Below are 12,669 nucleotides of genomic sequence, written 5' to 3'. Positions count from 1 at the left end.
GTTATTTCAGTTAATATGAATAAAATGGAAACTCATTGAGATTTTTCGAGTTCAATCAAACGCGTGGTTATGATGGTATGGTGATGGTGATGGTGGTGGTGATGTTGGTGGTGGTGGCAAGACGAGGGAACTGACGCTGATGACGACGAACAGACAGACTGAGAGAGAGAAGCAGAGAGAGAGAAAGAGAGAGAGAGAGAATGTGTGTGTGTGTATGAGAGAGAGAGAGAAATAGTGGAGGGGCAGACCGTGGTAGAGAAGAACGATATATGAAGGCGAAACTCGGACTCCGTCGATTCAATAGTCCAGAAACTCACGTGCGAACGTACTCCAATATCACAGCAAATATATATATATATATATATATATATATATATGTATCACAAAATTATATATATATAATATAAAACGTGTGTGTATATATATATATATTTATATAATATATATTTTTGTGCAAGTTGTCAATATAGAGTACCACTCGATATATACATATGTACATATATATGTATATATGTATATATATGTATGTACAATCTGTGAAGGAACAAGTGAACCGTCTCGACGTTTGAATCTGATTGATCGGTCGTGTACCTTTTTTTTTTAATCGATAAATCGATTAAAGAACGTTAAGGGTGAGAACGTACAAGAAAAAAAAGATCATAAGAGTTTTGATTGGACAGTGTCTTCTTCTATATTTTCTTCTTCTTGTAAATTTGTCATCGCGGAATCATGAGCAAAACATGGAAAGGTAAATTTCTTTTTCTTCTCGATCGATTTATTCCTTTGTTTTTCTTTTCATCGAAGCAAACTATGAGAATTTTTGTGTATGCCCTGTATCCGTGTCGTGTGTCTCTGTGTGTATCTGTGAGTGTATGTGTGTATGTATGTAAGTAAGTAAGTAAGTAAGTAAGTAAGTAAGTAAGTAAGTAAGTAAGTAAGTAAGTAAGTAAGTAAGTAAGTAAGTAAGTCTTGAGATGCAAATATAGAGATAAGGAGAGTTGTTATCGGTGTTTCCAGTTTGTTAATGTAACCATACTACCGCTTTCACGATTTTTATCTTGGATATTATGCCATAGTTTTCATTAGTTTTATTGCTGTTAGGTATGGTCCAACGTAAACTCAAACGATGCGACTATAATCGAGGTACTTTGCCGATGGATTAAGATATCATATCTCTCTTTCTCTCTCTCTCTCTCTTTTTCTTTCAATATCTGTCTCTATCTCTGTTTTTATATCTCCTTCTCAGTATTTATTTTTGTTAGTCTTTTTCTCGAATAAAATGTTAAGCCAACGAATAACTATAATATACTCAAACGAAAGCTACACTTTGATAGTCGAAAGATATTTCGAATAAATTCCAAGTGACCTTTGCGGAAGATTTTCCGTCGTGTGTAAGCAAACAGGAGTAACACGATAATCCGATTAACAATGATAGAATAATTCCAAACGAGGGACCATTCGTGTTGCACGATGAGAAAAAAACAATTGTTAAGAACAAGATGTGTTTTCTCTTTATACAAATTGTATAAAAAAATAATTTTTTATACAAATTATTTTTGATTTTTCTTTTTTCGATTCTTCTTCTTCTTCTTCTTCTTCTTCATATAATTCTTTTTTTTCTTTTCTCTCGTATTTTTTTTTCTTTTATAATTTTTTATCCTGAAAACTCTATTCCATTTAAATAATTCTTTTTAATGTGATAATGTATTTGTTTTTTAATGATATTTCAAAACTCATATATATATATACGAATTAATATTTTGTAATTAATATAATAATATTTTTTATATAAAATATACATATATATATATATATATTTATTTATTTTATATCGTTGGTTGTATATTTATCAGTTAACTAATAAGTTGAATTGCTTTATCATCTATTTCCAAAAGATTTGATATCATTGTGGTTACCTTATCATTTATAATTTTTTTTAATTGTCTCATTTCCTATGCATGCACACGCTCATTTCCTATGCACTCGTTCGTTTCGATAATTCGAATGTATGAATGTTCACGAGCTAATCGAATGAGCTAACTAAACAACGTCCATCGTTCGAAAACGTAATTTCTGTTTCTGGTTTTTTCCTGTTTTTCTTTTTCTTTTTTTATTTCTCTTTTCTCTCTTTTTTTTTGTTCTCAGGTGTTAAAGACATAGTCGGTCTGGAAGAAGTAGCAAAAATCGAATTTTTGCTGCCACTTTTTGCCGAGGCTCTTGGAACGTTCCTCTTGGTCCTGATTGGTTGCGCCTCGTGTATAACATGGGTCGAAGGGCAATCACCTACTGTACTTCACATAGCATTTACCTTTGGCCTTGCAGTCGCGGCTTTAGCACAGGCGAGTCTCTTCATTTTATCGTACTTTAACGCGTTTATTATTCAATGATTCATACTTATATATGTATATAAATATGCATATAAATATACACGTTTATATATATACATATTAGAAGGATTTATATCTAGAAATTGCTATCGAGGTTTTTATTATTCTTAATTATCAATATAAAAAGTGAAATGAATGCGTTTTAATTTTTGATAATATTAAAAAAGAATATATATATATTTTTTTATAAGAATATATTCTTTCTTTAAAAAAAGATATATATATATATATATATGTATGTGTAACATTTAGATTAATAAAAATAGAGATTATAGGATCGACTGGCAATTTTGAAGAAGAAAAAAGAAATGATTTTAATCCATTCTAATCTTCTTTTCTACAGATATAAAACATTACATTTATAAAAACAGAAATAAAATTATCAAACGCGATATCATAAAGGAACGATACAGAATTCGGCTGTTCCTAAAGAAAAAAAATAACAGGGCCAATTAACAACAAGGAGACATTTTCGTAATAAAATTTAACGATCAACGATCCTTAAAAATAAAGAAAAAAAATATAAATAGCTAGACACCACGGTTTACGTTTTGTAGATAGGTGCGTAGGCACATTGGGACGCGCAATTTCTCTGGGAAAAAAATGAAGGAAAAAAAAAAGAAATAAGAAAAAAAAAAGAAACATCATTCGCATAAGACGACCAACGGCACTTCCGACGATATAACATCGACCTCGACCTATAGCTTTATTTGAAAGTAAAAGAGATGAAAAGTTACTTAACACACAATCCACATCGACTATTTCTTCCTATTTCTACGTTTTTGACTTACCATTTCGTACCACGTAAACGTTTTTCGAGAGATATCCTTCTCTTGGACTTTTAGACGTCACAATAAACATACGTAAAAGTGTATATATACATTTCTATATACTTATTCCATGATTTTGGAATTACTCTTAGATTACTCATATATATATATGTGTGTGTGTGTGTATGTGTGTATATATATATAAACTTCTATATACGTATTCCATAAATTTATTATTATTTTTAGATCACTCATATATATATATATTAATAAATATCCTATATAATTCTATATGTGTTCTATAAATTTAATATTACTATTAAATTACTCAAATATATATATATATATATATATATATATATATATATATATATATATATATAACATTCTAAAACGTATTTAATATCTCGTTAATTCTCAATAGCATGCACGTGAACTGAGAGAATTACCAATTGCATCATTGACGTATTATCGATCACTCGTGCGCCAAATTTAAAAGAGAGAGAGAGAAAGAGAAAAAGAAAGAGTACTCTACACTTATCGTGTACGTAACGATCGACCCTTCTGGATACTTGAAATTGTATACACGTAGTTGTGTATATATATATATATATATATATGTGTGTGTGTGTGTACATATTGAACATCGTCTGAAGTATGAGAACGTGAAAATGGATCGTTGAAAATAATTATGCATCTATCTATTTTCTACGTTTGTTATTCGTTCATCTGGATCTTTTTCACTCTTCAATTCTTCAACACTACGACTCAAATTTAATGTACGAAATTTTCAAAGCATTTTCGTTTTTCTAAACGCAAAACATACATATCTGAATAATCTAACAGCAATAATAAATTTATGAAATTTATGAAATATGTAAGAGTTATTTCTTCACAATGTTGTATAACATTCATATGAAATATTAGTTTCTTTTCTTTCTAAAACATATCTGTATATATATATATGAGTAACCGAAGAGTAATAATTAATGTATGAAATACAAACATTTATGCAATTTGTTCAATTTGTTAAGTCATTTGTTCACAATGTTGTATAATATTCATATGAAATATTAGTTTTCTTTTTTCTTTTCTTATATATAGACACCATACTATATACATACATACATACCTACATATATATATTAACTAACCTAAGAATAATCAATTACTATAAAAAACACACAGAAACCATATGTTCGCAATATTACGTAACGATTTAATTGAAACATCGTTAACATTATTTATTACCATAGAAAAAAAATTCTAAACTATCATATATGTAATAACTACATACGTGTAATAACCAGGTACATAAATCCCTACAGTATTACATTATTATAACATATTATTATAATCGATCGTATAAAACTCTCCTTAACTATTAAGTTAGAAATGTTTAATGTCCTAACCGTGAACGTTTAAACAATACCATCTGTAGGAACCTCCGGAACAGTAGGTCCTGCGGGTTGTTCGGAAACCTCTGTTCACAATATCAAAAGGGAGAGAAAAAGAAGAGTGTCAGAGATCGTGCGTGCTCGCGAGAGGTCCGAGATGTTCGTCAGATTGCGTTTCATGGTGATGGTAAAGTCGATGGTATTGATGTTGGTGTTGGTGGCTACTTGAGTAGGTTGTCAGATGCTCCAGGGCAAAATTGCACCATATTCTTGCCGGTTAGACCCCCCCTGGGGCGAATAAGCGGCCTTATTTGCCTTATGCCTACCCCCTCCATCTCCCTCTCACCCCACTTATCCCCCTACCATCTCCCTTTATACCTTACGCAGAGTTCTGCTCTCGGCCTTTTTAACTCGCGGAACGCGCACGAGTCTCAACAAAACGCAAACTTTCCTCTCCCCCGTACTTCTCTCTTAACCAATGAAATATAAGTATGTATGTATGTATGTATATCGACGACGTTTCTTGCTGTCTCTCTCTTTTCTTTCTTTTCTCTCTTTCTTTCTTTTTTCGTTTTTTTTTTTCTTTTTTTTTTTCTTATTCGAGAGAACCGATTCCTACACGTGTGATCAGAGTAACGAACGAACGGAAGAACCATCGACCATATTCCGATATAATTGTGAAATTGTAGAATTGAAATATATATAATTGACAGTCATACGTTGTAAATTGTAAATTGTAAAACGTGAAGTATCCTTTCGATTAATAATTAATTTATTCAAAATCCTTATCAACGTATATCGATCGTAATTTATTGGATTAATTAATGAATTTCTTGAAAAAAAAAAGAAAAAAAATTTGTATATATATATATATATCATTCGTAATTATTAATTAATCTCAAAAATGATCCCAAGATCGGAAAAGATTTCTATCAGTATTAATTATTAAAGTAAATCGATAAAAACCAATTACTTAGTACGATCACATTTTCTAATTGTTTTACCCTTTTACTATTCGACCTCGAGGTAAAAAAGATGTACGTAAAAGAGACACAGAGCCAGATAGAGAGAGAGATAGAGTTATAGAGAGAAAGAAAAAGAGAGAAAGAGAGAGAGACCTTCGTGTATTGTGGAGATGAAAGAGTTCGGCACGTGCAAAGACCAGTCGAAAAAAACTAATAAAACGTACACGTGTTCATAAGACAAATATCATATCGTCGATGCACGTCCAATCTAAAAGGTGACAAATGGCACTTCGCGATAATACTATGCAGGCTCTCTCAACCTTTCAGAAGGTTTCGTATAATTACGTAAGAATACTAGAGACGAAACATACGGTATGATACTTCTCTACTACTATTTATCTACGTACATATAGGTCTATATATTTGTATAGATATATATATATACACGTTGAAAGATGGAGAAACGTCACTCTAATGTCAGTTGTCTTCGACTTACGCAGGCGTTACATATTCTGCCCTATTTTTTTTGTTTTGTTTTTTTTTTTTTCTTTACTTTTACTATTTCTTCTCAAAGTCTCTTTTTAAAATATTGTCTAACATTTAAACACTACAGATTAATATTTGATTATAATATATCTATTAATATATTCTAATCAAATATACTAATAAAATACACTAATAATCAATTAACTAGTATATTATAATTATTAATCATTCATAAAATTATTTAAAAAATGAAACTATTTTATATCTCGGGTTAACGAAATAAGGGATTAAATGGATTGAACTAATGATCGATAATTAGAAAAAGATAGTACCATCGGTCTGTCTCTTTTTTTCTCTCTTTTACATCGACTCGAATTACATACCGCGAGAACGTTCTTAAACGTACCTACTAACCATAAGTGGATGACATTTTGTAAACGTTTACGATGACTTTTACGAGAAAAGAATAACAAGGAACAAATCTCGAATCCTTTTTGCGCTTCTTGCTTCTTCGAAGGATCTGAAATGAGTTTCTCGAGATTCTCGAGATAAATAAAGTCGCTTATAAATCGGTCTCCATATGACCGGAGGCTATAGGTTACGAGCCCTCGAGGCTTACGAATCTATTAAGTAATTCTAGATCTTACACGATTTATTATTATTCGATATGCGTCACCATATATGTATATATATATATACACACACACACATTTTTAAGGTCGATGGCCGCCAATCAACCCAATACGAATCGATTCGTATAAAATTTTTGATAGCATAACTGCACGCACGCATGCGCTTACACACACCTATGTATATAAGCATAAATATGCAGAGACATACGTTGAGATCATTTTACGTTAGTAATATCTTCATAAACAGGACGTTCTTATCATGACGTTTCGATTCATGTAAATATTGACTTCTTACATAAGAACGAAATATTCGAATTCTGTTAGTTTTCCGATCACCTCGATGATTTTCATTGATATATCAGTCATCTAACGTTATGTTTTTCACTGTAATATTATTTCTATATATCAATTAAAATTGATGAAACTACGTAATTTATTATAGGTACATAATTATCTTCACTTATTTCCACTTTCGTGGAATAAGGTTTAAAGAAGAAAGGAAAAAAAAAAAGAAAGAAAACAGATAATATGTTGTTTTTTTCTTGTATTTCGTTTTTTTTTCCTCTTTGAATATCTTTCCAATCTTTAAACGTAAAAATGTCAAATAAAATCTTATCGAATGCACGGCACTAATAAATCTTATCTGTAATACGTAGACTACCGGAGTGGATGAAGTAAGAAAAAAAGTGAGATAATTGTTAATCCTTTGAACAAAGAAAAAAAAATGATATCCCATCGAGTCCAGTGTTTACGATATACAGGGTGTACGATTTTAATCGATATCAATCGAATATATAACAATCGTTAAGTAAATCGTTTTGTCAAATGATATAAAATAAATTCTATTATGGATCATTACGATTATATTTCTTTTTATTCTTTCGATTAAAAACATCGATCGATTTGTATACGTTAAATTGTTAAATACATGTAATGGGATAATTAAGAAAAACAATTCGACTTCTCGATAATATTTTCTTTATTCGATTAAATGTTATCCTTGAAGGATATCGTTAGAAAATTTTCTTGAAATTATGAAAAAATTTTGACGGAATAACGATCGTTCAAAGTCGGTGTTATAACTTAAATACATTTTAAACTTTAAACAGTGTTATCTCGATAAAAAAAAAAAATAGATTTGAATGATATTAGACACGATTATATATCATATCACTGTCTGATCTTTACTTTTTATATCCGTAATTTTCTTTTGTTAAATCATTGAAAAAAGTACTGAAACATTTTATTGAAAATCGTATGGTAAATATATTTTTTTCATTTTTCGTAAATACCGTACGATGATCCTTTATATCAGACGAAACGAATTGCATACAAAAAAAAAAAAGAAAAAAGACAAGAAATATAATTGATACATTAATATAATTAATCGTAACATAATTAAACATAAAAATTGCTGTTTTTTGTACGAGATCTTAGATCTAAGCATAATTCCTTCTTAATAATGAATTTATTGAAACGAATGTATACCTTTTTCTATCGTATTAAAAGATATTCGTTTATTATTCGTTCGAGCCGCGCTCGCGTATTCGCTTTTAATGAATGACCCCGATAGTGCTTTAAACGTCCATTCATAATTCGAGTTGAGTATAAAACTGGTCGAATTCATGGAGAACCGAACGACGATCTCGTCCTCGAAAGATTCGAAAACGATTAGCGTAATGGTTACGTGAAAATGGAGACGACAAAAAGTTAACAGAGTCCAAAATCGATTCAGGGGATTGAGAAAAAAGAGAGTAAAAAAAGGAAAGTATAAAAAAGAAAGTGAAAAAAAAAAGAAAAAGAAAAAAGAGAAAGAAAAAAGAGAAAGAAAAAAGAGAGTAAAAAAAAGAGAAAGAAAAGACAGAAAAAAGAGAGAGAGAGAGAAGAGAAAAAATAGAAGCAGAGAGAGAGAGAGAAATTAGAGATAGTTACACAAAGAGAAAGAAAGAGAGAGAAACGCAAACGAACGCAAAGCCAGAAAAGAGACTCGTTGCGCAATCATGGCAAATCTCGGACGTGCGCTCGATCGCCCGCAGCAAACCGAGACCTTGCTGTTATACATGAGAACTGGGCCGTCGCAGACCCTCTTATGAGTCGACCGAAACCAAATCGGTTACTTACGGTGAGACGCTTTGTATCCCTCCGATACACTCCTCCTTCTTATCCTTTCGAACGACGCCGAGGAGTCTACGGCGAACGAGTTCGTCCACGTGTTCTTGCGCTTTTAAATGCGACTCGAATGGTTTTCTTTTTTATCTTTTTCCTTTTCTTTTCTTTCCTTTTTTTTTCATTGTTTCTCGTTTTTTTTTTTTTTTTTTTAATTTAAACATTCGTACGCGTATACGCTGATACGAAAGTATCAATGATTTCTATTCATTCGATCAATATATTTTTATTAATCAATGATATATATATGATATATATTAGAATATTTTATGAAATATATGATGAAATATATTTTGTAATATAAATGATCGATGTATGAATGTTTCGATCAATAATTATAATAAAATATAAGTAGGTAATATAATTAATGTAAATAATTAAATGTTAAGATTGTCTCTGGTTTTATTATAAATGCTGATCACTTCTTATGTAAAGTATTGATAGATTGTTATATCTACGAATGCTTTAATTAAAATAATTTTGTTGATTTTATAAATCGATGCAATACTGATCACTTATATCGATTACTGATGTTTTATTATTCATATTGATCGTTTATTTAAAATACTGATTAAAAATGTGTAAAAAAAAATTGCTAAGTGATTTGTTAGAAACTACTTTTTCTTTTGTTACGTTTAAATCGTCGCATATATCGAAGATATCAAGAATTATAGTTTAATAAATATCAAAATAACAATAAATGTATCATTTACCGATAGATATTAGAATTGTGAGCTTTAAATAGAAGCGACATCTGTGACGTTTAACATTTATCGACGTTTTTCTACAACTATTGATATCAACGTTTCACAAAGTTGATGCAAGATGGCAGCACAACGTGTTCGCCTATTTCGCACGAAATTCAAATACTTTTAAATCGCGATCGAAAGAAATATAAATTTAAATTGTTATAAAATGTTATAAATTCCTACGTACTAATATTATATTCGTTTCTTCCTTTTCACAGTTTTTAGGTCCTATCTCTGGTTGTCACGTAAATCCTGCGGTAACGGTCGGTCTTTTCGTCAGCGGTAATTGTTCTTTCCTGAAAACACTTTGTTATATCGTTTGTCAAAGTTGCGGGGCAATAGCTGGTGCCGTCGTTTTGAAGGTATACTTCAAGCACACTTTTATCATTTTTCTTTTTCTCTTTACTACTATTTAATATGCAAAAAGTATTCCTTACGAGCTATAACATTTTTATCTTTGATAAAAAAATTCCATTCGTTTTACCATATCAATTAATATTTATATGTAATTATAAAATTGATAATTATTGAATCAATTATAATTTACTATATTCGTATTATATATAATCAATAATATAAAAATAAAATTAATTATATACAAATATAATTATTAAATGAAATTATAACGATTAAAATCTCTATTTAAGTAAAATATTGCTTGAACTTTACATATATATATATATAATATATCTACATATATTATTATACAATATATAAATACTTCGATATTACAGATGTTAACACCAGCCCAGCAAGTGAATCAAGGATTAGGTGCAACCGATTTGGCTCAAGGTGTTGAGGCCGGTCAAGGTATCGTTATGGAGGCTATTATCACTTTTCTTCTGGTCCTGGTGGTACATGCTGTTACAGACCCAAAGAGAAGCGACACAAAAGGATGGGCACCTTTAGCCATAGGTTTAGCCATTTCCGTGTCACACATGGCCGCTGTACCATTCACCGGTAGTAGCATGAATCCAGCAAGATCATTGGGTCCTGCCGTTATCCTGACATATTGGTCGAATCACTGGGTTTATTGGGTTGGTCCAATAGTCGGAGGTGCTGTCGCAGGTGGTCTTTATAAAATGGGCTTTAGGAGTACGAAGGAAAGCGACGAGGCTTCTTACGATTTTTAACGAATTATTACTACTCGAGAATAAGGAGGAAAAGAGAAAATTACAAAAAAAAAAAAAACGAAAAATAAAAACAGCAAAAAATATAATACTAGAAATAATAATAATAATAATAATAATAATAATAATAATAATAATAAAACAAAAAAAATATTCCTCTGCTTGCGAAACGCATTATTCTGCGCGATCTTTCAAATCGTTCATTTTGATCATTTCAACGCGTTTCAAGTTATAAATTAAAAATTTTTATTATCGAGCGTGGATTTACTTTAGTTTATAATTTTGCTGACCTTCGTACTCCGACACACGCACATACACACACACACACACATATAGGTGTTTTTAGATAAATGTAAGATCATATTGTAACTTTTTGTCATTATTAATGTTATTGCATACATGCTGCCACTCATTGTCAGACACCCGTTAGTTCGAATCTGAACATGGAAGACCAAAGGCATTATCGATCCTCGATTTCAGAGCGTTCGCATATACACGATCAGTATAACTTTTCCATCTAGTCAAATCAATCGTACGTTTTCATCGTCTTTATAATCACGTCAATCGTAATCATAGAATTCTCGAAAATTTCCATATATATATATATATATTTTTTAAATTGTATTCCATTTCTTTTTTTATATAACACAATAATTTTTTTTCGTACGTCATAAGAATCCTTTTTGTGAGTTATTAAAATTAAAAACATAATTCAAAATCTAATTAATACAAACTCTTCTTGCATTAATCGTTCTCTACGCGTTGCTATTATTAAAACTATTTATTCGTTGTAATCATAATTATAATAAGATGACGGCACTGTACTTTAACAGATTCAATAAATTTTAATTAAGAAGTGAACATTCGATAAAGGGAAAAAGAGAGAAATAAAGAGAGAGAAAGAGAGAGAGAAAGAGAAAAGATTATATATGTTTGTAATATAAATAATAAAAAAGATCTGTGAAAGGTGTAACATAATTTAACTAACAACGTCATACGACATGATACGTGCATACATATACACATTAATTTGCATGTATGCAAATACATATATAAGAAAAATTCAAAATAATACTTCCGCATTTACTATGCCTATTAAATTTAGCTGCTTGTTTCTAAGCAGAAACAAAACTTTTGCTTTTTAAACGATTTTCAATATCAGATATCAGTTTGTTCCTATTTAAATGTATCACATTTGACGACGGACGAAATGCAGAATAAAACAAAAAGATTCAAATTATTTTGATGGAAAATTACTTCACTATATCGCGAATAGTACCGAGCTAAACTACATCACGTAGAGATTGTTGCATCTGAAGATTTATAAAATAAATTATACAGGATAAATGATACATAATAACTATATTTGCTCCGCCTATCGTATTGAAGTATTGTCAGATATGAAAAATGTAATTACTTTAACATTTAGTCACAATCAGAGTTAAGAAATATTGAAATTTAACCGAGATATGCAGCAATTCGCCCGGTAGTAAATTGCATCAAATACGAATTTCGATATGTTGCAAGTACTACCGACCCAGGTCCCACCACGTGGAGGTTGCTGCATTTGGGGACCCACGAGCTAACGGGGACTCTACTCTAAAATTCGCGTGACCGGCGTGATCAAATAATCGGCGTTCTATAAAACGAAGTCCCCGGTAGGACTTTTATTCGCGCCCGACACTCCCGGGAGTGTTACAATAACGGTGACTCTACTCTAAATTCGCGTTCGCGGCGTCCACGTACCAACCGAGAATCCAGGCGGCTAACTGGAGGAGGGTCAGTCCACGCTTACGGATAGCAACACCATAGTACTCGGCAGTACACGAACCGACACACGACCGGTCATTATTCGTTTTAGCAATCAAACGAAGTCCATTACCGTAGGACTTTTAATCGCGCCCGAGAACACCACGTCTGTGCCCGCCGACACAGGCGTTAATGTTCTTCCTATCTTACCCGTATTCGCGTCTAGCAATCGATTATG

General features: G+C 31.0%; 1 protein-coding gene across 1 annotated transcript; it reads left to right on the top strand.

Moving 5' to 3' along the window:
- Window positions 1-301: 301 nt before the first annotated feature.
- Window positions 302-11,922, top strand: LOC127071346 (aquaporin AQPAn.G). Its single transcript, XM_051010515.1, has 4 exons — window positions 302-748; window positions 2,146-2,339; window positions 9,771-9,914; window positions 10,287-11,922. The coding sequence occupies exons 1-4, from the start codon at window positions 730-732 to the stop codon at window positions 10,683-10,685; spliced, it is 756 nt and encodes a 251-aa protein (XP_050866472.1). The 5' UTR covers window positions 302-729; the 3' UTR covers window positions 10,686-11,922.
- The last annotated feature ends 747 nt before the right edge of the window (window positions 11,923-12,669 follow it).

The sequence above is a fragment of the Vespula vulgaris genome, chromosome 21 (assembly GCF_905475345.1).
Source record: "Vespula vulgaris chromosome 21, iyVesVulg1.1, whole genome shotgun sequence".
NCBI classification, from domain to species: Eukaryota; Metazoa; Arthropoda; class Insecta; order Hymenoptera; family Vespidae; genus Vespula; species Vespula vulgaris.
This window is presented reverse-complemented; position numbering and strand designations above follow the sequence as displayed.